This window comes from Schistosoma haematobium, chromosome 2, assembly GCF_000699445.3.
Source record: "Schistosoma haematobium chromosome 2, whole genome shotgun sequence".
Taxonomy (NCBI): Eukaryota; Metazoa; Platyhelminthes; class Trematoda; order Strigeidida; family Schistosomatidae; genus Schistosoma; species Schistosoma haematobium.
Window position 1 is genome coordinate 39,479,921 of NC_067197.1, and position 23,977 is coordinate 39,503,897.

Genomic DNA, 23,977 nt, shown 5'->3' on the forward strand with positions numbered 1-23,977 from the left:
TTAAAGCGCTGTCAAATTCCGAATACCTGTGGCATCTTCAATCTACCTGCACTAGTCATAGAATTAAGAACTTTCAAGTATCTTTTTATAAGTGTCTTAAGGTGGACAGCCGTTTTTGACGAAACGAGACGAACAATCGTATTCTAAAATATAGAGGACTAGTAGAAAGTAAGGGACAGTTTGTTGAAATAGCTTAAGGCTCAGCGAAAGATTTCAACAAACCTACATGATGCGTTAAACTCGTTTCATCCTGAAGATGAGACGGGTATTTCTAGTTTGAGAACACTGTATCCAGTAGAACCTTCTATAATTGAATCGTACCCACCCAGTGAAATCAAAAGTCAGAAACGAGGAGGTTCGAAGATATATCTGATAAGCTATCAATATATCCAGAAGCGACTGATCTAAACTGGCTAATAGTTGTAAGAGAGGTCGTGCGCGGCGTGATCTGGTGCGGATGAATGATCGAGTGCCTTCAGCTAGGTGATTTCTCTAAACTGATGTGGTCAGCATCAAAGGTCGAAGACTTACAGAGCTATTTATTTTGGGGATTTAATTACCGTTACAATACCCACGAGTTTTTCAGGGACAGCTCTTCATATCGTTAGATACCAATAAGACAAGGACATTAAGGAGACAGCCACTAATTGACATGTTTCATATGAGAAATTAGGCTGCATGAATTTCTATCGAAACCATCTTCATTGCCTCGGACAACTCGTTAGGTTTTATCAAACGCTGCCTGTAAATGGACAGTTTCTTGGTCGTACTAACGTATGTGACCTAGAATCTAAATCCGTTTTACTCTTGAAGCTATCACAATTGTTTTCCCCACCCATTATGTTCTTGCAAGGCCAAAGGCTTTTCACAAGTCCAAACAAAATGGAGACGTTTATGAATTCTCCGATGCATTGAGTATTGCGTTAAGCTAACTTTGATCCTTATTCGTCCTTCCATTCATTCCGACAGAGTTGGGGAAAAACGTTTCGTCGCATTCAAAATCAGCTGAGAACAACCATTGTTATCTTTAATAATCACCTACACAACTGATGAACGAATTGTATCTTACATCATCCATCAGAAAACCATTCAGTCTTTAATAAATATTTTTCAGGAGGTGCACCGAAGTGCCCGCGATATGTTTTCGGAAAACTGGTTGCATTCGTTGTCAACTTGTTTCTCATATTGGTAGAGATATTTTGAAATCCCCAACATTGTTGGCCCCCTTTCGATTGAGTTAAAAAGCCGTAAACAAATCCAGAGACGCATAAGGAGCAGGGTGACAAACCATACGAGAATTAACCTTATCATCTGGGACTAAAGTAATTAATTCGTGGAAGGACAGGGAGATTTGTAGTATCACAAGAAGGATGGGGTTTAAAAAAAGAAAACGATATAAACTATTCCATTGCCTACACATCATCAAGACATCTTTGGATATGAATTAAGATATCTGCCAGGAAAATAATCCATTTCCTCCGCTTTGGTTACTCGTTGAGGATTATACACAATTAAGTGGCTAATCTCATGCAATTGAGACTCTAATTTTCAGTAAATCGGCACGCCATATCTTACTCCTAAGGGTGCAGCAAAGTTAAAACCTGATACCAAAAGTAATATTAAAAGTGAAGCGAACAACAAAGTATTGCTCCAAAAGAAGGCGGCGCAGCATCTCATATGTGAATTGAATGAATATGGAATGGCATAGTATACTCACTATGTCGACGACAATTTTTTATCGCGAAGGTTTAAATAGTCAGAACATTCAAAAAATTTCAACAATTCAACTACAGACGAAAATATTCAAAGTTATAGAAACATTTGGAAAGATATTCGAGTCACAATTGCTGTCGTTTGAATGCATCGGTTTCTAATGTAGTTTATAATGTGGCTCTTTAGAAATGAAAAGTTCTAACGGTGAAATGGTTGATACTAGAGATTACCTTATTAAAAAAGGTATTCCTCAGCTTTTTGAGGTATGTCACTTAACATTTATAGGAACATTTTACAGTTTTGAAAATATCAAAATTTTGATTTTTGGAAGAAAACCGAGTTTTCATATCCCGATTAACATATTTGTTTATGGGTTTCTCGTTTTCTAATTTTTATAATGTAATTCAATAACTTATATGGTTTTCGATATATAAATCTATCACAGACATGCATTAACAGTCCGAAAGTATTTAATACAATCTCTATTCTTATGGTCATTCTAGAAAAATGATTTATTTATCATTTATCTGATACTGAATGATTTTAGATTAAAAGAACCTATCTGCCAAAATCAAACTCTTGCGTCTTCCACTCTTGCCTAAATGTGGATAAGTTTCGCTGCAACTTCAATTTGTTGCAACATTTCCGTTTTGCCATGAGTTACATCGTACCTCAGAGAGCATACAAAATAGTGTGTAAAAATCTGATGAGAATGTCGATAAGTAAAACAGGCCACTGACTTGGTATTCACACTAGATTCAAATGTACCTGATGACCATAGTATTTGATGACAGTCACTGCTGACACAAGTATGAAGCCGAAACAGATCTGCGAGACATTGATAGCAATAAGATTTTGGGTCTATCACAATGTATTTTGAACATAATGATGCTTATGTACCGTAGGCAGTCTCAAATCTTCGTTTTTTTTTGCTTTGACTCTGTGTGTTTGTATATATGAGCTTACATAGGGTTAATATTTTGGAAATTAATTCTCGTTCTTGATTAGTAGAAATCATTATCAAGATATGTTTCTACTGAGCCAAAGAAGTGACTCAATGAATAGTTTTCAAGACCTACCGTACAAAAGGCGAAAAACTCCTAACATACCGATTTACAATCCATATAGATTTCTTTCTGTGTTTTCGTTTTCATTATTAGAAATTTTATGAAACCCATAAGGTCATAGCTTCTACCGTTTTATAACATTTTTCATACAGAAAAGCCTTTTAGAATACTGATGACGGTAGTAAATCCAAGTTTGAATGAAATAAATACTAGTCGGAATTCGGCTGATGCTGAAAAAGTTGAGCAGCATGGATCGCTGAACATTACACCTCAAGAATACCATTTCTTAATAGCCTTATATTCTGGCTATAGTAGACTGGATCTCTAAAAAAAGGAAGTTGTATCCTATGTTAGTACATGTTGCTACTCATGCTTTGCAGCATTGTAGGTTGAGCCATGAACTTAGTATCAAATGAGGAAGTCAATCTCAAGTTATATTTTCGGTGTGAAGTTCAGTGACACAGCCTACTTGATCAAACTGAAAGTGCTAAAGTAGACTGGTTCTTTTCTTAAAGACTGGTTAATGTAATCACTGAGATGTGTCGCAGATGCTAAAATTATGTTTTTTTAAATTTTAGTGTTTATTGACTGGACTAATGTATCATCGTCCGAATGATCATTTAGACTATATGCAACAGTGTATTGAAAAAATAAGAGCGAATGGAATGAACAGTGTACGATGGGACCTATTTCTTCAATCGAAACCAGTTGAACAATTATCTTTACATACGAAAGCAAGTAAGAATTTTGCTATACATTAATCTTTTACAATAATTTAGAGGATTATTTTTATAATGAACATGTCAAAGTTCTTTTAGGGGTTCAGGAACCAAGATATCAACTAGATCGGAAATGTGATACTTGTCTAGTGACGCTTTTTGACATTAACTGCGTTCTGTCAAAGATCACGAATAAGAAATACTTAGTTTCACTCTGGCCGCGAAAAGTCATGCTGCCTACTTCGATACCTAAAGGTCCCAGGATGGATGTTACATGTGGTCGTGTATGTGTAATTCTGGTGATTCACTAGTTGGGTAAAGCGAGTAACTCAGTTCTTTTTGGTTTATAATTAATCTCCAACTGACGTCAATTCATGATAAATATTACTTACAAATGGAAAAAACTTATATGACGAGAAGAAAAGTCAAAATTCAATTGATTTACTAATTATGAGTTTTTTTCAACATCACTTCCGTTCTGATTCAATATGATGATTATTCAGTGTAGAATTCGTTTTCTTTTCTCGTATGATATTTTGTTCTGTATTATATACGATATTCTTGTATTCAATGAACATGGACTATGCTCAGCATATGTGATTTCATCCTAATTATTAATCGAAATGGGTGTACAATCAATATATTGATGAGTGTATTTTCGACTAAGGTTGTCGTCGTTGTCGTGTTTTGGGGGTTAATAAATCTTCACTTATACAAGTCTTTGTGTTCTTACTTTTGCGTTGTGAGAATCGCGGAGGTCCCTCGTTTCAAGTATTAGTGATAAGCGTTACTGACAAAACAATCAGTGACGACCAGGCAAAAACTGCGCAAACCACCAATCTAAGTTGAAACTTAATGAACTGACATTAACAATTTTGACATCTAGTGTTCCTGAGCTGGTAGTCTGAGCCATGTTGGTAGATGCAGACTATTGATGACATGGCTCAGAATCGATCACAATGGCGTAGGTGTATACACTCTATGTCTTCCCTTAAACTAAGAGATTGAAATCGCTTCATATCTTTCTTTCTACGAACTAATTCTTTCTTCCTGTATTATATCGTTATTGTAATTTTTCTTTTCTATATTACCACTTTTGAATTAACTACTTTTATGGATCCGGTGTCCATCTTGTGTTAATGAGGTATGGCAACTTGGACCGATGCATATATGTGCCTGGTCCTACTTTGTAGCTGACTGACTGAGCTGGAAAAATTTAAAGTCCTGGGACTCATTTTTTGTATCTTCCTGTTTAGCTGAATTATTGATGGTTGTCAAACAGAAGTCCTGCTTTTTTCATTTCAACTGAGACCATAAAACCGTTTGACTCTACATGCCATAATCAACAGTAATCTAGTACAATATGACGAGATTTTCACGGCAGATGACTAGCTTACTTAAAGCAGTGTCTCGAAAACACAATAAAATGACTTTGTGGAGCGAAAAAGCTAGTCTTTTTTAACAAACCGTGGACGTAATAGTTGGTAACACTAACATATTTGTGACATTCAGTCATTTTAATTCAGTAAATTATATTACTATTCACCAATTAATATAAACACTTAGTTTCAGAAATTTATACTAACATGTCTAGAGACTTAAGTGTTTTAATTGTAGATGTCAAATTCAATCTTATTCAATTTCATGTCAGAATGTTAGTAACATTAGTTTTTGTTTGATAAGTATTAGCTTAAAATCTAGAATATGAACTAATATTTTACAACTAAATTTGTTTAACTATTTCATAGTATGCGATGAGAAAGTGAGTATGTCTGTAGAACATGTAATTTATTGGTGTTCCTACTCGAATTTAGCCGCAATCAAACGACCTGAGCATTAAATCCATCCAGTTTCTATGATCCCAGTAAATAAGTAGAATTATATCATGTGAAAATATCAGTTTAGTTCTTTTTGATAAAAGCAAAAGTGTATTGTTCATTTTTTAATTCTTTATTTCTAATTTTAGAAGTTGATAAAGACAGTTCACAAAATGATGCAACTTCTGAAATCGATTCACCTAGATTATGTATTGAAGAGGACTCAGTGGTTATATGCATAGTAGCTGGGCCAGGCATAGACGGATCCACATTTTTAAAAGAACTGATCATGCATTATCCTAAATTTATTTATGTCAATTTACCGGATTTATTGAAAACGCGTGCAATAAATGAACAGAACCAACAACAATCTCGTTGGCATGAAGCTATACAAAAGCTTAATAATCGGGAATTATTACCAAATGTAACATTTTTTTCTCATTTTATATTGACGCTTATTCTGTTTTTTGTTCTTCATAGGATATAGTTTTAGAAACGCTTTTATTAAAAATGAATCAACATAGTGACGTGGATGGCTTCGTAATAGATGGTTATCCGAAAACAGAAACACAATATTTAGATCTTAAAAAGCATGTAAGTTACTGCTGGTACACTTATAACGTCTCATCTCTTTAAAATAAGTACAATCACAGATAGATAATTGAGCTTATTTTTTTTTAAAATTTAATAATAAGCCTAGAGTGACCAACTCTTTTATCCATCAGATGGTTGAAGGTAATCGTCTGTAAACATTGATCGACATAAGTTTCAGATTAGTTGATATTCGTTAGCAAGACATTTCTACAGCCCTGAGGAACCTGATATTTTATTTTGAGTTACCACCTAATTGATTATATTCGAAACAACGAATAGATAAACAAAACTTTGAATCAGTCAATGTAAATGTATTTAATATAAATTTGATGCGTGAGGAGTAGGTAGGGACGAGTGTCATTGACGGTTTCGTAGTAATCGAACTACTTTCAAGTTCCATCATTTACTGATTTCTTCACCCCTATCTCAAATTCTATAAGATGACTAATCAACTGACTGATTTCTGTAATATAACTGGATTTTATATAAATTGAAATGTAAAATTTGCCAATTAGTTAGTTTCTACTTCTTCATTGGTCACATGATATTCAACGTATTTAATAATTCCAGCGAATTAGGAGACAGTAATCCCTATGTAAATTTTGATCTACAACTCTATTGAAGCAATCTTGAAAATTTTTACAAACATGTATCTAGAAAATCAGTCCATACAATTTGTTTAATAAGTATAGTTAAATTGATAAGTTTGAGAAACAGCTAGTTCGAGTAATCTGTACTTTAGTTTTAGTGTTACCAAAGAAACAACAGAAGATATACACAAATCAATTAACCATACGCTTACTAGACAATATTTTTCGTATGAATTTCTGAAGTCCCAGAGATAAGCTTTGGCTTGAGAAATCAATAAAGTTGGAAGTGTTGGAGTGACTTAATAAAAAATATTTCTTGAAGATCAAACCATATCACAAAATCATTAAAGTTGGAAGTGTCGATTATCGCATTTTTTGTAGTTATTGACTTAATGTTGGTTATGATACCTGAAGGGTCTGAATTCTGCCCTGTGTGTTGGATAGTGAACGAGTATTGCTGAAGGGTCTTTAACTAGAATAAGACATCTATCCGATACTTGGTTGGTTCGCATTAGTATCTTGAATGACATCCATCACTGTGTAAACCGGCAGGTTAAACACTAAACTGTTAGACGTATCACTAATGGTGTCGATACTAATCAAACTAAGGCATTTTCGCTTCACTATTTAATTATGATTTCATTCGAGGAAACTCGTATGCATTATTTTTTATAGTTCATATTATTGTCCAGACTTTTTTCATTTTCTTCTTATATACATTATCAATCAGGTTGGCATGGATAGATTGAAGTGTGTGATTCTACTTGATATCAGTGAAGATTATTCTAGACAACGTTTAAGTGAACGAATATCACATAGAGATGAAGTTGGTAATAATAATGAATCAGATTCCATTGACTGTTGTATCAGTATTTTCAAAAGTCAAACGTTACAAGTATGCAAAATTATTGATGATGACGAGAAACTCAGAGTTGTAAGTTCTATGGAAAACCATTATTTATCCAACTATTATTATGGCATTTATATAAATAATGTGAAACCCTTTTTTGCGTGTTATGAGTACGATAAGTTTTATAGAAAAAAGAATTTTAATTTGACTTTCATTAATTTCCTTTCAGACAGTTTTTAGTCCAGTAGGCAACCTTGTTTTTGATGTAAACAACTGACATCTACCTTTAAAAAAAATCTTATTTCATAGCTATACAGAAGAACAGATAACGTCAATAAACTGTCCAGTCAACTTGTATAGATATCGGGAAAACATTCCTGTTGAAACTTTGTAGACTGACATAATCTTTTTCTTTCCTGTAGCCTGGTTTCCAAGGGAGTATTGAACACCGGGTTAAGCCGTAACTAAGTAAATGTTTCAGGGCGTAAACACACTTTAGAGAGTATGGTGTTAGGTCAATTTTGTAATCAGTTTGTAAGTTTGAATGATGACATTTGTCTTGAATATCGTCTATTATTAAACATTTCATTGATATATATATATTTCATACAGGCAATTTATCGTAGTTCTGTTTTCAAAACTAATCTACAACTAACGAAGGTGATTTAGGATTTGCTGTGAACAATTTATTCTTATATATCTGTCAATATACGTAACCATCTATGTAAATTTTGAGATTATGATTTGTTGTGTTTAATTTGGTGAAATAGAAATTAACTCTAAATGTTATTGCTTGCACATAACCATTGCCTAACTTCTAGATTTAGAATACATCAGTAGGACCATCTACCTTGTTAACGAATTACTTTATTAATATCCATATTATATTCATTTGAAACCTGCAAATAAAACGACGTACGTGAAGGACGTCAATTAAATTTTCAGAATATGGCAAAGAATTTTACAATCTAGTCAGTAAGAAAGCGTTTTCATTTTTGGTTCACTAGTATTATCATGTCCTTTTTAATGATATATTGACTATTAACCTAATTCCAGTGTAGTTATTTCAGAAAAAATCATACTGTTTCCTGTTCATCATCATTTTCAAAGATACATAATGTTAACAGAATTATAACTAACATTTACACGTAATTCGAAATCGCTCCAAGAATATAAGTTTTTGGCAAAATTCCGTGAAGTTTTAACATACTCTGACAAGTACTTTCAAATAATTTTTTTTCAGTAGTTGAGATCATTAGTCAATTAAGCTAGACCAACATGGAAAACTTGGAAGCACTGGATAGCCGTTTTGTCCTATTGTGGGACTTCTCAGCAGTATGCATCCATGATCTCGCCTCGTGAAATTCCAACCCAGGAACTATCAGTCTCGCGCACGAACCCTTAACCTCTAAACCTGTTGGGATATTCAGAAAAATATCCTAAAAATTATCCTGTTAAGTCTAATGCTAATCCATTGGGGTTTGCCCTCGTGGGTTAGAATCCCATTCCCGTCGCCAATTGTTATAACTTGTGACAGCCTATTAGAGAGTAGTGACTTATCGATCGGATCAACGTCGCATAAAACTCATACGAGAAGCCTAGAGTTCTGATTGGCCCTGCTTTCCGCCTAGCCTAGCCAGTTAATTCAAGAACACCAGTCTCAGCTTCTGCAATATAAATCATTATATTTCAAACATACTCTGTTTATATACCAATCAATCCGACCACAACGTACCAATAAAATATGAAACAACATTTGTACAAGAATTAGCCAGATGTGGCTGTGAATGTGGAAGGTAGTAATTAATATACTGAGTATAACTCAAGAATGATAAAACATATAATAATAGTTTATGGGTCAAAATGAAGCTTATAATAAGAGGAATATGAATATGCATAGTTAAGTTACTTAATAATTATACAATAGAAATATACGTTTAGTATTGGTCCGCAATTAGACTCCAAAAATCACCATTCATTATTCTTATCGGGACATAAAAAAACCACTTAGCCGGCATTCAGTGGTATTAATGTCTAACTTCAACTAATCCACGAAATTGAGCAACGCATCCATTCATCTTACAACAGACCCAATTGAACTCCACTGTTAACTGTTTCTCACTAGAACTCCAGGTAATGCTTATTGAAGCCAGTCACTAGTGAGCATATGTTGATTAATATCGGAAGGGGCTTTTGTGGACATTATAATAATTTCAATAGTTGAGATCATGTGCCATTTTAAAATTTTCATCGTATTACAAAAATCATAGATATTTATAAAAGAAGAATGTTTCTTTTTTCAGTAATTTTTCGTCACATTCTGTAGTTATAAATTCAAATTAATATTTCAAAGACAATAGTCAAGTTCAAGACATTTAGATCAAAGAAGCTGGATATATTTTTTTCTGGATACATAAATTTGGTCTTCTAGAGTTGATCCAGATGGCTTCGGCTATGTAAAGTAGTCGTAATCTAGCTCGTTCAGGTAGGTATTTTGGAACTTGATATAAAACAGAGAAAGCTTCTATTTTGATATGATGTTCACTATCTACCTATCTAGTGAACATCATATCAAAATAGAAGCTTTCTCTGTTTTATATCAAGTTCCAAAATATCTACCTGAACGAGCTAGATTACGACTGCTTTACATAGCCGAAGCCATCTGGATCAACTCTAGAAGACCAAATTTATGTAACATTTAGATCATTTAAAATTACAGTAAATGAATTTAAACTTCCCTGATGAAATAAAACAAATTATAAATATTGAAATAACTCAAGAATATTGTTTGTATGAATCAATTTACGAATCAATTAATATGATAGAATGAATAAATAAAATAAATGTAGCTAAAATTCTCTAAATTTAGTGGCTTACACATTGAGTTATGGAACATGAGAACATTTAATTCTTCTATTCATAAGGATATTATAATTGGATTGTTTTTTTTTTTGTAACTAAAAGTGTTAGTGTTTAAATAATGAATGTGTAATGTTAACATGAATTAGTTTCTAGGTTTATTAATATAGTGAATAATAGTAATGATCATTAATATTATAATCACTTATTATGATAATTATTATATAGATTGATGGAGAGTTAAATAATGATGAGATTTTAGAGGATATTTTGGAATTGTTTGATCAAATGATTTCTAGTAAATTAGTTGGTGAGTTCACTTAATTTCTATTGAATGATAATTTAATTATAAAATGTTCAGTACTATTATTAAAATGAATAGGTTGTTCTAAAGTAATTCAATATTGTTTCATGTTGTGATTACATCTTAATGCTTAAGTTTTTAAGTGATACTAAACATACTAAGTTAATTCTAACAAAATTATGATATAAGAATTTGTAAGTGTATGTACTTTCTATTGTTGATACTAACAACTCTCAGATAATTATTTTCTGTTAATAGGTATACTTTTTGAGCAGATTGCCTCGATTTTGCCGTTTAGTCAAAAGTTCACGCTGGAGTTACGTATTGGCTTTCAATAGAATTAAGGATGCACATTTCATTCTTTTTGAGATTCACCAACTGGTTATACATACATGCATATTGAGACTCGAATCCTGTACGTTTAGATTTAAGTGCTAATAAGTCATCCATTGAACCGCTGCGTCCAAATAGCCTTTGCAGCTTTTATGAATTTATAACTATGGATGAAGTCTTTGAGGTTAGAGACGAAATGTACTTTGCTCGAGTCTAAGTGTAAGCATCAGTCCAGAGCCCCTATAAGCGCATCCAGTTAGTAAGTTCTAAATAGGACGAAATGATCGTCCTGTATCCCAGTGCTATCTATCATCCAACTTTTATAGAAATTTTAGTACAGTGTTTTGATGTCGTGTTTCTAATATTGAAACCAGACGCATTCGTGAATTTACATTCCATATTTTCCAAAGAGATCTCATATATATATATATATATATATATATATATATATATATATATATATATATAATTATTTTTGTTTAACCACTGCAAAAATGTCTTTCATGGGTGATTTTTATGATTTACTATATACAGAATCAGAAGTACATCTTATCTCAAATGCTTCGCCTAATAATGTGCTTGCCCCAGTAAATCGTAGAATGAAGGGGTATGAAAGCCGACCAAGTATAAGTAGTATTCCAAGAATTGTGCCAGTATTCCCTGATAATGGTCGAATGCATGGTATTAATAATTGTCCAATAATTTTATTATTAGGTAAGTATACATAAAATAAATATTCTATCAATTGGCATGGAGAAGGCGATGAATGTTTTCATTACTAGTATATATAGTTTTGTACTATAGTTTATTTGTGGTTATGATGTAAGAATTCTTTTAAAAAAGACTCACGACCAAATCAATCATAAACATATTATGGTAACTTTGAAGCTTTAGTGTAGGATAAATAAGATGAGATTCTTTTAACAAGTAATATTAAGATGATACCTGTATACAATATGTCAGACATTTTGGTTTGATGTTAAATAGTTTGTTTAGTATAGGCGAGCTGATATTACTAAAAATGTAGCATTAAATGAAATATGAGTTTGTTCATTCTAATGCAAATTATTTTTGGCAATGTAAATCCTTAAGGAATAGTTTTATGATCATATGTTTTTAAAACTAACTCTTAGAATTATTCATAACATTCAATCATTGTGTTAAATGATTGCCACTTCTGTAATGCGCAGATATTTTTCGAAAAATGACTAGAAAATTAGTTTTGCACTAAATTCATTACGTTTACTTACTAATGAATATAGTGTAGTGTAGTATTGCTTAATCAAGTGTTTATAGCCTTTGTAATAATGGTAAAAAGAAAAGTAACATTATCAGTACTTTTTATCAATGAATTTTCAATGAGAAACATACACATTGATATCAAGATTATTTGTCAAGGTAATTCCATAACTTTTCAATGTTAACTTTTGTATACCAGTTTGTGGTTCAATAATTTTTTAAACTGTAAGAGTGTCACAAAATATGATTCATTAGTTAGTAAGGGTTATTGTAGTCTCATTACCACTTCGCGAGTGTTGTAAAACGTGAAAGGTTTAGCAAAAAAGTATTCTATATAAAAGTCCGATTGTACATTTTCAATTCTTTTTGTTTCAGGTGGTCCAGGCTCTGGACGAACAGAACAAGCATTGAGTTTATGTAAAAAATTTCCTGGTTTAGCATATTTCAATGTTACGGACTTTTTGAGGAAAAATGTTTTGGATTTTATCAATGAAAATGATACTAAAGATTGGGATGTAATAGCACGTCGAGTACATTCTAGTGATCCACCGTCGAATAAAGTATGTGTGTAATGTAGTCTAGATAATAATGTTAATAATAACAAGAATACTCGGTTAATTAATTACCATATATTGGATTACAATAAAAAAATTTCAGTAAAACTGTAACGAAAATGCTGTTGTATGTAGATTTAACATGTGAATATTCAAAAAATGTCTATAAAGTGTATTTTAAGTAGTGACTAACTGCAGTTCATGTTTATCCGTAAATATTTACGAAAAACTTTGCAACTACGATATATATTTCCGTTTTATTAGAATCACGAATCTATGTAATTCAAAAAACCATAGAAAACTTGAATACACTGGGAGACTATTTTGTCTTAATGTAAGACTCCTCAGAAGGGCTCATTCGAAACCAGTACTTATTAGTTGTCTAATAAAGAGCACTCCTTACTTTAAACCGAAGTATTTCTTATCAATTCAGGGAATTTTGAAACCAAGTATATACAATGGCTTCAATGTTACTCGTTTCCAAAACTTTCTCTCACCATAGCATTGTTTAAATCGTTCGTTAAGACATATTTAATGCAAAACTACATCCTGTTATGGTTAGATATAATTGCCTAGGAATAATTCAATTTAGTCAGCCTAGTTTCATAAAATGACTTAATAATTTACCTTTATCAACCAAAACTTTTAATTCAATTTCCGATTCCGCTTATTCAGTAATCTTACAACAGACTGGAAAAATGTTTCGACGAAACTTATTATTAAATATATTTGACCAAACAACTACTGAGAAATATAAATGTGTCTGTCATCTGTAGCTAGATGGATTGACTGTAAATGAACTCCGGAATGTAACTGAAAAATTGATTTTTGTTTGTTTACTCTGCTTGCATATAAATGATTCTTATCATTCCAAAAAATGTTTATCATATTCTAAAAATCTTATTTGATTATTTTTTTAAATTTAGGATAGACTCATTCCAGAATACTGGGTAGGTTTTTGATGCGTTCCGTTTTTGTTAATTACATATTACAATTTTCTATTTTAACGGTTCTGTGTAAAATCAGGGTATTTCTGTCAAACATTGACATTAGGGGGTTGACGACCAACCACTCAAAAATGAGGAAACGTTTATCAACTATTATTGCTTCCAAATTTTGCATACTATTAGATTTTTAATCCATTTGATCGGTCTTTAGTAAAGTTGCAAATATCCAAAAAATGTGAACACTATCTAATACGTGGAGAAGAGTTTCAAATTCAAAATGAATAGCTAGTGAGTAATTTCACTTTATCATTGTATGATGTACTCTATGTATGCTAACAGAATTAAGTAGTATGTAGCAGCAATCGGAAGTCGGATGCATGCCAGCAGAACATTGAATTAAAGAGAAGGGGAAGCAAACAGGGAAATTAGAATAACAACGTATTTGCGATGATCATGAAGTATGCAAGGGACAGATGAAAGAGGATGTGAAAATAATGTATCAAATCTATGATTTATATATTTCATAAAGGTCGAATTCTTTTGTACTGAGCATTGAGTGGTATTTTCATTACGATAGCTGGTTACCTCGAAATAAAGTATATATGGGCTGGAGTTCGAATCTACCACGTAATTGTTCATGTTCCTAAACACAACCACTTGTTTAATCATGTATAAATTAATTATATATACGTCCAAGTCTCCGAATGTTTTACGGACCTATCACTGTGTTTGAAGTATATAGGGTTGTAGGATCTCAGGAAAACATGAGAACGACTGAAGATGAGAGCGTCTGCGTCATTCTAAATGCTGTTGTAAAACAATATGATTTTTTCCTCATATCCGTTCGTTTTTAATAGTGTGGTGTATCAACTTATACATTTTGCATCTTTCTAGAAAGACCTTGTTTGTCCTAACAGCCAGTGTATTTTACTGATTTCCTGATATCTCAGGGTAGCGCACTTGTTAGTTATTTGCTTATCACATTTTTTTTGCATGAAAGGACGTGCAATCTGAAGTAATCCGTCTAGAGTCCAGTAATTTGGCCGAAAATAATAGAGCTGTTATCATTGAAGGATTCCCATGTCATGAAGGTCAACTAAATACATTTAATCAATGTGTGAGTAACTTCATTTTCCTTTTTAAGTTTCGACGAATTATTTACTGAATAAGTTATATTGATAAACTCAAATTATTAGTTGAATACTCTGAAACAGTTAATCTTTTCGATAAATTATAATAGTGGAATTGTAAAACGAAATTTATCGGGACTATGTGATGTATATTAGTGAAATATATATTCCAAACTGTTGAACCCCAAATTATTTTGTTGAGATATTTATCTTAATACAGATTAGACAAACAGGAATATACAAATAAAAAAAGGTATCGATGAAAACACAGATGATACCATTTTGGATATTAAATTCAGAATCAATATTACCAGGGTAGGTAAAATGTAATAGAAAACTATTTCTAGGAACATAAAGAAGGTTAAAGTTTTCATTTGGTTAAATCTTTAACAAACCTTATCATTCCCCTAACGGCACTTTTATACAACATCACATAGGTTGATTTGATGTGATCTCTAAGATCATTTACAATTAAATGTTCAATAGTGTAAGAAGATAGTTGTTTATTATGTATCCTTATTGAAGGATTGAAATTCGTTTATTATGGTGTCGATTTAGGTGTATATTCAATCACTGTTATATGACTATCACAGTACAGACATTGGGATGTTATCTAATCCTCTGCATGCTGTTTGCATTTTTGGGGAAACATGGACCCTGACTTTTCACCAATGATGAGCTGAGCTACATGAGAAGTCCTAGTGACCGCTAATTTAAGTTTCGTCTCAATACTAGGTTGTTCGAGTTGAACTTGTACATGGCAACTGCACCTGATTCTTTATCATTTTTTTATGCAGATAAGAGTCAGAATCGATTCATTATTCTTTTCACAAAGAATTTAAAGGCCGATAAGTTACTACAATTCTCTGCTCTGATCCAGGATTATAACACTGATGAACAATTTCTATCAGTTTAAATTAATACCAATGAGGATCATTAAGAGATTTAGAGACATTAATATTTAATTGATCCTATAGATAAGCCTGACTAGAACTTAAATATACTTCCACACCAAAAGCCAACAATAATCACGGTAAGAATAAGGGTAAGAGAACATATAACTCATCCAGTACGTGTCAGCAGCTCAATTATCTGTGGAATTGTTTAAAATTAGAATTGATTGTTGAAATGGATCTTAGCAATTATCAAATTTACTGTTTTATTATTCTTCATTCATAATACCTTTATGATATTTGAAGGACATCAGTTAGTGAAAAGTAAATCAAAAAAATTGTTGTACATCCGTTATGTGCAAAAGTGAATAATCTGACATAAACGTTTTTATAACTTGTGGCCTGAGTACCCTGTTAATGTATAACGTAACGATACCGCCAATTAGAGAGCAGTGAATTATCGATCGGACCAATGACACGTAAAACCCGTAGGAGCAGTCTAGATTCCTGATCGGTCCTTCTTCCTGCCTAGCCCATCCAGTTAAGTCCAGAACACCATTCTCAGCCTCTGTGATATTATTCATTTATTTCAAACATACTGGGTTCATATTACCAACAAGACAGACCATATCGTACCAATAAAATAGGAAACAATTGTACAATATTTGGCCAAATGTAGCTGTGAATGTGGGAGGTGTTGATTAGTAGACAGGGCATAATTCAAGAATGTTAAATCTTAGAATAATAGTTCACAGGTCAAAATAAAGCTCATAATAAGAGGGACACGAATATGAATGGTTTAGTTATTTAACAATTATACGATAAAAATATGCGTATAGTATTGGTTCATAAATGAGTTCCAAGAGTTACCATTCATTATGCTTATCGATGCATAACACACGTAACCATTTTTTTAAAATTTTTACCTTCTGTGAGCCAAATAAACTGTATTATCTATTATAAATCTTCATATATAATTAACTTCTATTCTTATTGATCGAATTTTCTCTTAGAATTTTCGATTATGAGATTTACAATGATATTTGCTAATTTCATGATTTCTTCTTCAAATATATAAGATCTTTGATAAAGTCTAGTTTCCTGTCTTATTACTGGTACCCGATTATCATTTTTGAAGTGTTGTGGTGTATACTATGCTCTTCAATTGATCTACTCACGTTAACTTGCCTTTCATATTAACAGTAGGTTTACTAGCATCAAAATTAACGATCTTAAAAACGTGCTAGTTTTTACTGGTTTTATGGGCCAACCTCAAACATTCACTGAAAACCAAGAAGCACTAAACAAATACTTCATCTTAGTATTAGACTCTTCGTCAATGTGCACCTAAGATTGTCATCAATAAGGATTGAACCTAGGGATGTCGCTCCGCGTAAGAACGTCTAATCTATTCACCAGTTAACCAAAATCCAGTATAATGCATGTTTAATCAGTCCACAATATTGTTCCACCATCTTTAATTGTCGTTGATGAGAAACCACTTTACACCCCACACCTTTTGAACTCCACTGCTTACTTCTCACTACAATTACAGAATGGACTCTCGAACTTATTCACACTTGAGGCCATATGGTAGTTATTTACATAAAGGTTTGCGGAGATTATCGAATGCTATTGATATTACCAATCTTCCTAATTAAGATATCAGTTGAAGTTTTTAAATAAAGATGACATGTCTTCAGACTAAAATGTATGAAAGTGTGAAGTTCACATATAAAACGAGTTAAATATAACTAATCAGCTAATAAACCTCATCTCAAGTACTTGTAAACAGGTTGAAGAGTTTAGGTAAACCACACATACACCATTATGTAGTTTTTTTCATGTAATACGATGAATCACTCAGCATCTTTGATCTTAATTAGCAACCAAAACTTTTGTTATGAGGTTTATTAAAATTGTGATAGCATGATATAAATACATATAGACATATTTGAGACAAAGTAGATTGTTTTCAACTGATTGACAATTTATCAGGATAATCGATATAAAAGTCTCATTTATCTAAAATGACAAAAACGTTGATAGTTTAACAAGTCGGTATGTGACAAAATTATTTTCACTTATTAATAGTCTGACAGTCATTCTATTATTAAAAAATATTCTTAATAATAGGGGATTTAAGAAGAATTTAGAACTTTACACTTCGGCTCGTCTTAAGATTCTTTAACAGTGTGCAGGTATGACCTCACTTAAAACCAAACTAAAGAACTTAGTCTCGTAATAGAATGGGTTGAAATGTTAACTTCAGACAATTAGTGGTCTATTGTTATACTCATCGATCGTAAGATATACATTGGGGAAATGTAAATTCAGTCAAATGAAGGTGTGATTAATTTTGGATATGAGTCTCCAGTTGTGGAACATAAAACATTCATCAGAAGAATCTACTTACATCTCAGTGTTCGTATTTATATTGAGACTCGAATGCAATGCCTCTCGTTTCAAATGACAACAAACTATTCACTGAGATAATGAGTCCAATTAACTACTGACTTATTCAGCAGGTATAAAGATATTAATAGGAATTAAGTCATTGATAGTTGAACTAAGAGATGTTGATAGATGCGAATTACCTGGTTGGGGTCTTCACGCTTATCATATCCAATTGTTAAAAATGTTGAATGACTTCTCTCAGAATCCATAACTACGGAGCAGGTACATTCCCACTTTGTCTTCCCTTCATTGCTTAGTTCTGAAATGATCCTTTAAATTTTCTATCCCACAAGTTCATTTATTCTAATCTTTTCCACTGCTGCTGATAATATGACTAATTCTACTGCCCTACGAATCGTTTCATTAACTCATCTGTCTTTGCAGATAGAAACAATGCACAACAGTACCAGTTTACATATTGTACATAGTTGAATGATACTAAATAGAGACAGTCTTATTTTCACAATGCTTCTTCTTTAGATATGTCTAAACTATCTTTTTTTAGTAATAACCTCACTTACTGTTTATATTTTGCTTTCTATTAAAGATTGGTGGCGTAGATTTAGTCATTTTATTAGACTGTGAAGAGACAACATTAATTGATCGATTACATCAACGATATGAACGTTTAAAACGTGCTGAAGATGAAGATGCTATTGTATTACAACGTATATCATTCTTTAAACATTGTACATTACCTGTTATAAGATATTATGATGAACGAGGTAAATTAGTTACAGTAAGTCTAGTTAGTTAACTAACTCCTTGTTAAATACTTATTGAAAATTTATGCTGATAATACTTTTTTAAAACTCTCTAGGTTCATTTGGTTTCTTGTTTACAATTGAAGCTTTAAAAAATGAAAATGCAATCTATTCATTGAATACATGTTTTATGACACAAACCGACAGTTTATAGTGTGATCTGATGAAGTAATTCTTTTTGATTACAGACAATGTTCAATTTATCCTGTAACGTGCTATAAACCATTATTATCAGGTTGTTAGACTAATTATTGTAAATTATTTAATTATTATAGATTAGAAGTTGGTTACCAAAATATTTATTAAATATTAACATCGAACTGTTATCAGTCATATCTGGGGTCTTATCAGTGTAATATTTCTACAGGACGAAGAATAGTTATTTATTGTTAAATATCATCTATTTACTGTTAAGTGGTGGTTGGAAGTTGTGGATAGGAAACCCTGAAACTATGTTTCATGTTACTTGATACTCGTTAACAAGGTGTATTTGTTAACCTGAGGAGATTAATGCTTCTTGGCGAACTCGATCCTGTGTCACCCAGTTTCACAGTCAGATATATTGCCACTAAACCATCCGGGCTGCGACTGATTCCCTTCAGAAATGAGACATATCCGCCAGAAAACGTTAGTTTCCTAAAGATTACAGGTACATCTTGCTGAAAAGTGCCAAATAGCACGAAATCTAAGTACAGGGTTTTCTGTCGACCATTTTCATCAATCAATTTACATTTCAACATGTTGCATGCGATGTCGAGTCACCTGGACTAATGACTACATTTGAACTTTGTCGATAGAATTATATCGGCACCAACTTGATATTTATGACATTGATTACTATCTGTTAATCAATCAACTGTAAATAATCCACTTATTATAAGATTATTAATTCAATCGGTCATATCAGCTTCATTATTTCGTTTTATATTTAACTATAAACAGTATTAAGCCAGACAGTTTTTGATGTTTGATATTTTATAAAATGAAAACCCCGATACTGACTCAACGATTACAAGAAATTTCAATTCAACAGATGAACTTTTGTTTAACTATTAACAATCCAAGGTAAAAAGAAAGGATATACCGCTGAGTGAATCTCGAAAACAAACAGATTTTAGAATTAAAAGTCTGTGACAAGTACCATATGAGTATACAAATCTTTTAATAGACCAGATCATATCGTCTGCGTATTCTAAGTTTCTCATGATATGAGATCAAACCATGAAGAGTTAAATAAGGAACCATGATTTTTCGAAGAACATCTATGACGAAATTAAATAAAAGTGTGAGTAATGGTCAGAATTGATAGATATCACTTTAGTTAGCAAGTTAGAAGACAATTTACCACAAGCTTTGACTTGACCATTAGTTTATGAGTAATGAGCTCTCTGATTGTCAAACATTGCCACAAAAACTCTTGGTTAAGAAAGCTAGGTGTTATTTTCAAGTCTAGAAGTATCATTATTATCGGAAGTCAGTAATTATGTTTATGATTCAGAACCTAACGAAGGATGAACATATAATATATTTATCTACGTTCAAATGTGAAGTCAGCATGATTTTCTCAGGTTTGCTAAACGTTGGATGAATATAGAGGCTTACACGCTAGCTAATACATTAGTAAAACTTATTCGTCTGGAGTTTTGTTCTTAAAGACTGGAACAATCAGCGATTGAAATCAAACTTCTGGGATTGAGTCCAGTTTCTGAACTCTAGATAATTTCCTAGTCAAATTAGCTTCTAGAAGTGTTGCACTTCTAGAGGACTTCTGGAGTTGATCTATCAGATCTCGCTACTCTTCCTCACCTCAAATTATGTATAGCCTCTTAAAAATCATTAAGAGTTATTGTACTCGTTTCGATTTTCTATTTGGGTTTGTTGAATACCGTGGGAAACTAGAGAGTAGCTGGCGAAGAGTTTAATTGTTCACCCCTTCGATACAATTTCTTGAACTAAGAATGGATGATGGTCCTGTTTATTTTTACTAAAATAGTTTCACTAACAGCTCATTTCTCAGTAACTGATTCCTTGATGAGCTGTAACAGTTGTTTAGTGTATCAATGTATAATATAGTGTAATATTGTTAACTAAAAATGTATCTTTTATTACCTGAATTTACCAACTCGTTATAGCAACAGTAATTTTATAAAGTGGTATAAAGGTAAACATTTGTTTTCGTATTATTATTATATACCAGATAAGAATATTTCAAATATAGTGTAATCTTTTTTGATCTTATTTTCGTTATTAATAGATTCCTGGTGATCAAGAACAAAGTCTTATCTTCAAAAATTTGGTTGCATTAATGGAATTCTTTCTAAGCACAGTATGTTTATTTCATCTTATTCACTTTATATAGAAAGATAACCCCCGTCATAAACTTCCACCATATAAGAAATTATTATGTGGTCTTGAGTGCTGTTCGAGGTTTGAGGGCGGCTATCACTTCCCGGTTGCCCACACCGTGGAAGGGTTGTTCTGGAGGTACCTGAAAAAGAAATTGGATTAGAGGTGGTCTTAGTGACCTGAGAGCGTGACCGCAGTGCCCAAGGGACAACTGCTTGAGGTCGGTCACACACGACCTTTTTATGAGTAATTTTTGTGTTAGCTCCGTACTTGTTGAGACCTTACCGCCGGAGAAGGATATCGAGGTGTGCATTTTTAGGGTCGACCTTTGCTAACCCCACCCCTTCTTGTGGGAAGGCAGCATCGCTGTCATGCTGGTTGTCTGAAGGAAACACCTTACTGCTGTCACACTGCTGTACAGTCAGCAGTACGACTTCGCCTTCGGACCTTGAGTTTCTTGCTTTTGGTCTTACCGCTTTCCAACCGGTTGTTCCAGCCAGTGTAGCTCGGTCGCTTCATCACGATAGGCAAGCCCGACCATCACGTCAAGGTAGCAACAACGGTCGGGATAGGAAATTATTAAATAATTGGAAGTACTAAGCCACAGACAAGAATATTTAAGTGGATTCTTACTTCAATAGGAGGTGTATATACATATTATGTATAGTGCTTCCAGTAAATCTTTATGTTTCTTAGTGGTTGTCTGAAAATCTTATCTGTTTGAAACTTGGCTAATGCAAGCTTACGTATTCACTATGGTGCCTAGGTTTACAAGGTATGATCGTGAAAATACTGTATCATCAATAGACGATTATCCGAGATGTTAGGAAGATGTAAAGATTTGAGCAGTGTGTCAAACTGCGTAGCTATGCATCCTACTCAAGACTTACATCACGATATGAGGACATGACTATTATTCATTTCTCAAATCATTATTGTGTTCTGAGTTAACATCAGTACAATGATAGTTTTGTTTGGTCAACATTTGTTTTTCTCCTAATAAGCCAGATGACTATTCAATCTAGTTTGTGGAAACTCTCTGTTTATCTGAATAGTTCTGATTGTGCACACTAATCATAAATCATAAATAAAGATGAAAAAGTTTCGTTTTTAAGAAATTTGAAGCTTATGTGTAAAATGTCTTTTCATTATACATAAAAGGAAAAATTCATATTGTGTCATCATGGGAAATAATTTATGCATTTTATTTCATATTCTATCTTTAAAAAAAAGAAAGAAAAATCAAACAATGAAACATCCGATAATAAAATTGTAAAAACTGAAGAAATTATACCAGTCATATCAAAACTAATAAAAAATGAAAGTCGAAAACTTTTAACGGTAAGATTTTATAACTTTTAAGTCTACTTAATTGAATATAAGTAATATTTAAAATGCTAATATATTTGCTTTATTCATTATTTCCTCATAAATTTCTATGTTTTACAATCGTACATCGTTTGTAATCGTTTAATTTCATACAATCAATGAGATGACAGTTTGTAGTCTTCTGTAAATTAATAACTGCTGATAGGCCAAATAAAGATACTAACACAACCACTATACTGATAATTACCATGTGCTCACTAGTGACTAGCTTCGTGAGAAAATCCTCGGAGTTCTGATGGGAAACCGGGACCAGTGGAGCTAATCCGTGTCGGGTAGAAACAGGTATCTACCTCAGTACATTGGAAGATGGTCGCGCAATTTCGTGGATTGGTTGAGGTTAGACATTAACACCGTTGGATGCCGGCCGGCTCAGTGGTTCAGTAGGTTAAGCGTTCGCGCGCGAGACTGAAGGCCCTAGGTTGGAATCCCGTGAGTGGGATCGTGTATGCGCACTGCTGAGGAGTCCCGCAATGAGACGAAACAGCCGTCCAGTGATTCCACGTTTTCAATGGTGGTCTTACATCAATCGGTTCATGATCTCAATCAAAAACTTAACAATCTCCACAACCACTATACTGATAAATAAATAAGTTGGATTTTACTTGTATGTATATAATGATTTGATAATGAAAACGTTCTTAATTTAGCTTCGTTATTATTTTTTTCAATTTCGTTGATAAAATCTATAAAAATAAAATTAAAAAGCTTTCAATTTTCCAATGTTATTTTTGTTTGTCTAGAGTGTGACAATAGATGGTAAGTCATTTGTGTGTGTGTACGTTTGTATGTGTGTAATTTTTATTTGGCGCATTTTTCGAAATTCGATCACGTAATTACGTTTCATTCAAAATAAATTTGATTGACTATATATATTTCATACTTGTTTGTTTTTAATAACACTGAAGTTTATATTGTATGGTTTTCTTAGATGTTCAACATATAAAGATTGAGAATTTTCATGAATAATATGAAAACATTTAAGATGTATAAGTGTTTTCAAGAAGATGAAAGTTACCTAAAAACCTTCAGTTTACTACCGATTGTATAATTATAAAAACTTTATTCAGCTCAACTCGACCGTCGTGGCTGCTGCCTTGACGTGGTGGTCGGGCTTGCCTTTCGTGATGAAGCGGCCGAGCTATACTGGCTGGAATAACCGTTCCTCAAGGTCCTACCATGTCAGACAGGTCGGTTGAAGAGCGGTAAGACTAAAAGCAAGAAACCTTAGGTCCGAAGGCAAAGTCGTACTGCTGACTGTACAGCAGTGTGACAGCAGTAAGGTGTTTCCTTCAGACAACCAGCATGACAGCGATGCTGCCTTCCCACAAGAAGGGGTGGGGTTAGCAAAGGTCGACCCTAAAAATGCACACCTCGATATCCTTCTCCGGCGGTAAGGTCTCAACAAGTAATTG

General features: G+C 32.8%; 1 protein-coding gene across 2 annotated transcripts in view; it reads left to right on the forward strand.

Moving 5' to 3' along the window:
• The first annotated feature begins 1,868 nt into the window (after positions 1-1,868).
• The window catches only part of AK5_1 (Adenylate kinase isoenzyme 5), a 36,440-nt gene continuing 14,331 nt past the window's right edge, over positions 1,869-23,977 (forward strand). Inside the window, exons 1-14 of one of the 2 annotated variants that reach the window (XM_051215170.1) lie at positions 1,869-1,976; positions 3,359-3,518; positions 5,466-5,740; positions 5,797-5,910; positions 7,231-7,434; positions 10,438-10,519; positions 11,381-11,560; positions 12,461-12,645; positions 13,566-13,589; positions 14,587-14,703; positions 18,614-18,805; positions 21,085-21,156; positions 22,410-22,517; positions 23,306-23,321. In XM_051215170.1, the coding sequence (XP_051068361.1) occupies positions 1,902-1,976; positions 3,359-3,518; positions 5,466-5,740; positions 5,797-5,910; positions 7,231-7,434; positions 10,438-10,519; positions 11,381-11,560; positions 12,461-12,645; positions 13,566-13,589; positions 14,587-14,703; positions 18,614-18,805; positions 21,085-21,156; positions 22,410-22,517; positions 23,306-23,321 (1,804 nt within the window). In that variant the 5' untranslated portion in view covers positions 1,869-1,901. Of the gene's footprint in view, positions 1,977-3,358; positions 3,519-3,559; positions 4,315-5,465; positions 5,741-5,796; positions 5,911-7,230; positions 7,435-10,437; positions 10,520-11,380; positions 11,561-12,460; positions 12,646-13,565; positions 13,590-14,586; positions 14,704-18,613; positions 18,806-21,084; positions 21,157-22,409; positions 22,518-23,305; positions 23,322-23,977 lie in introns of those variants that run through there. The other variant, XM_051215171.1, reaches the window with a different exon arrangement.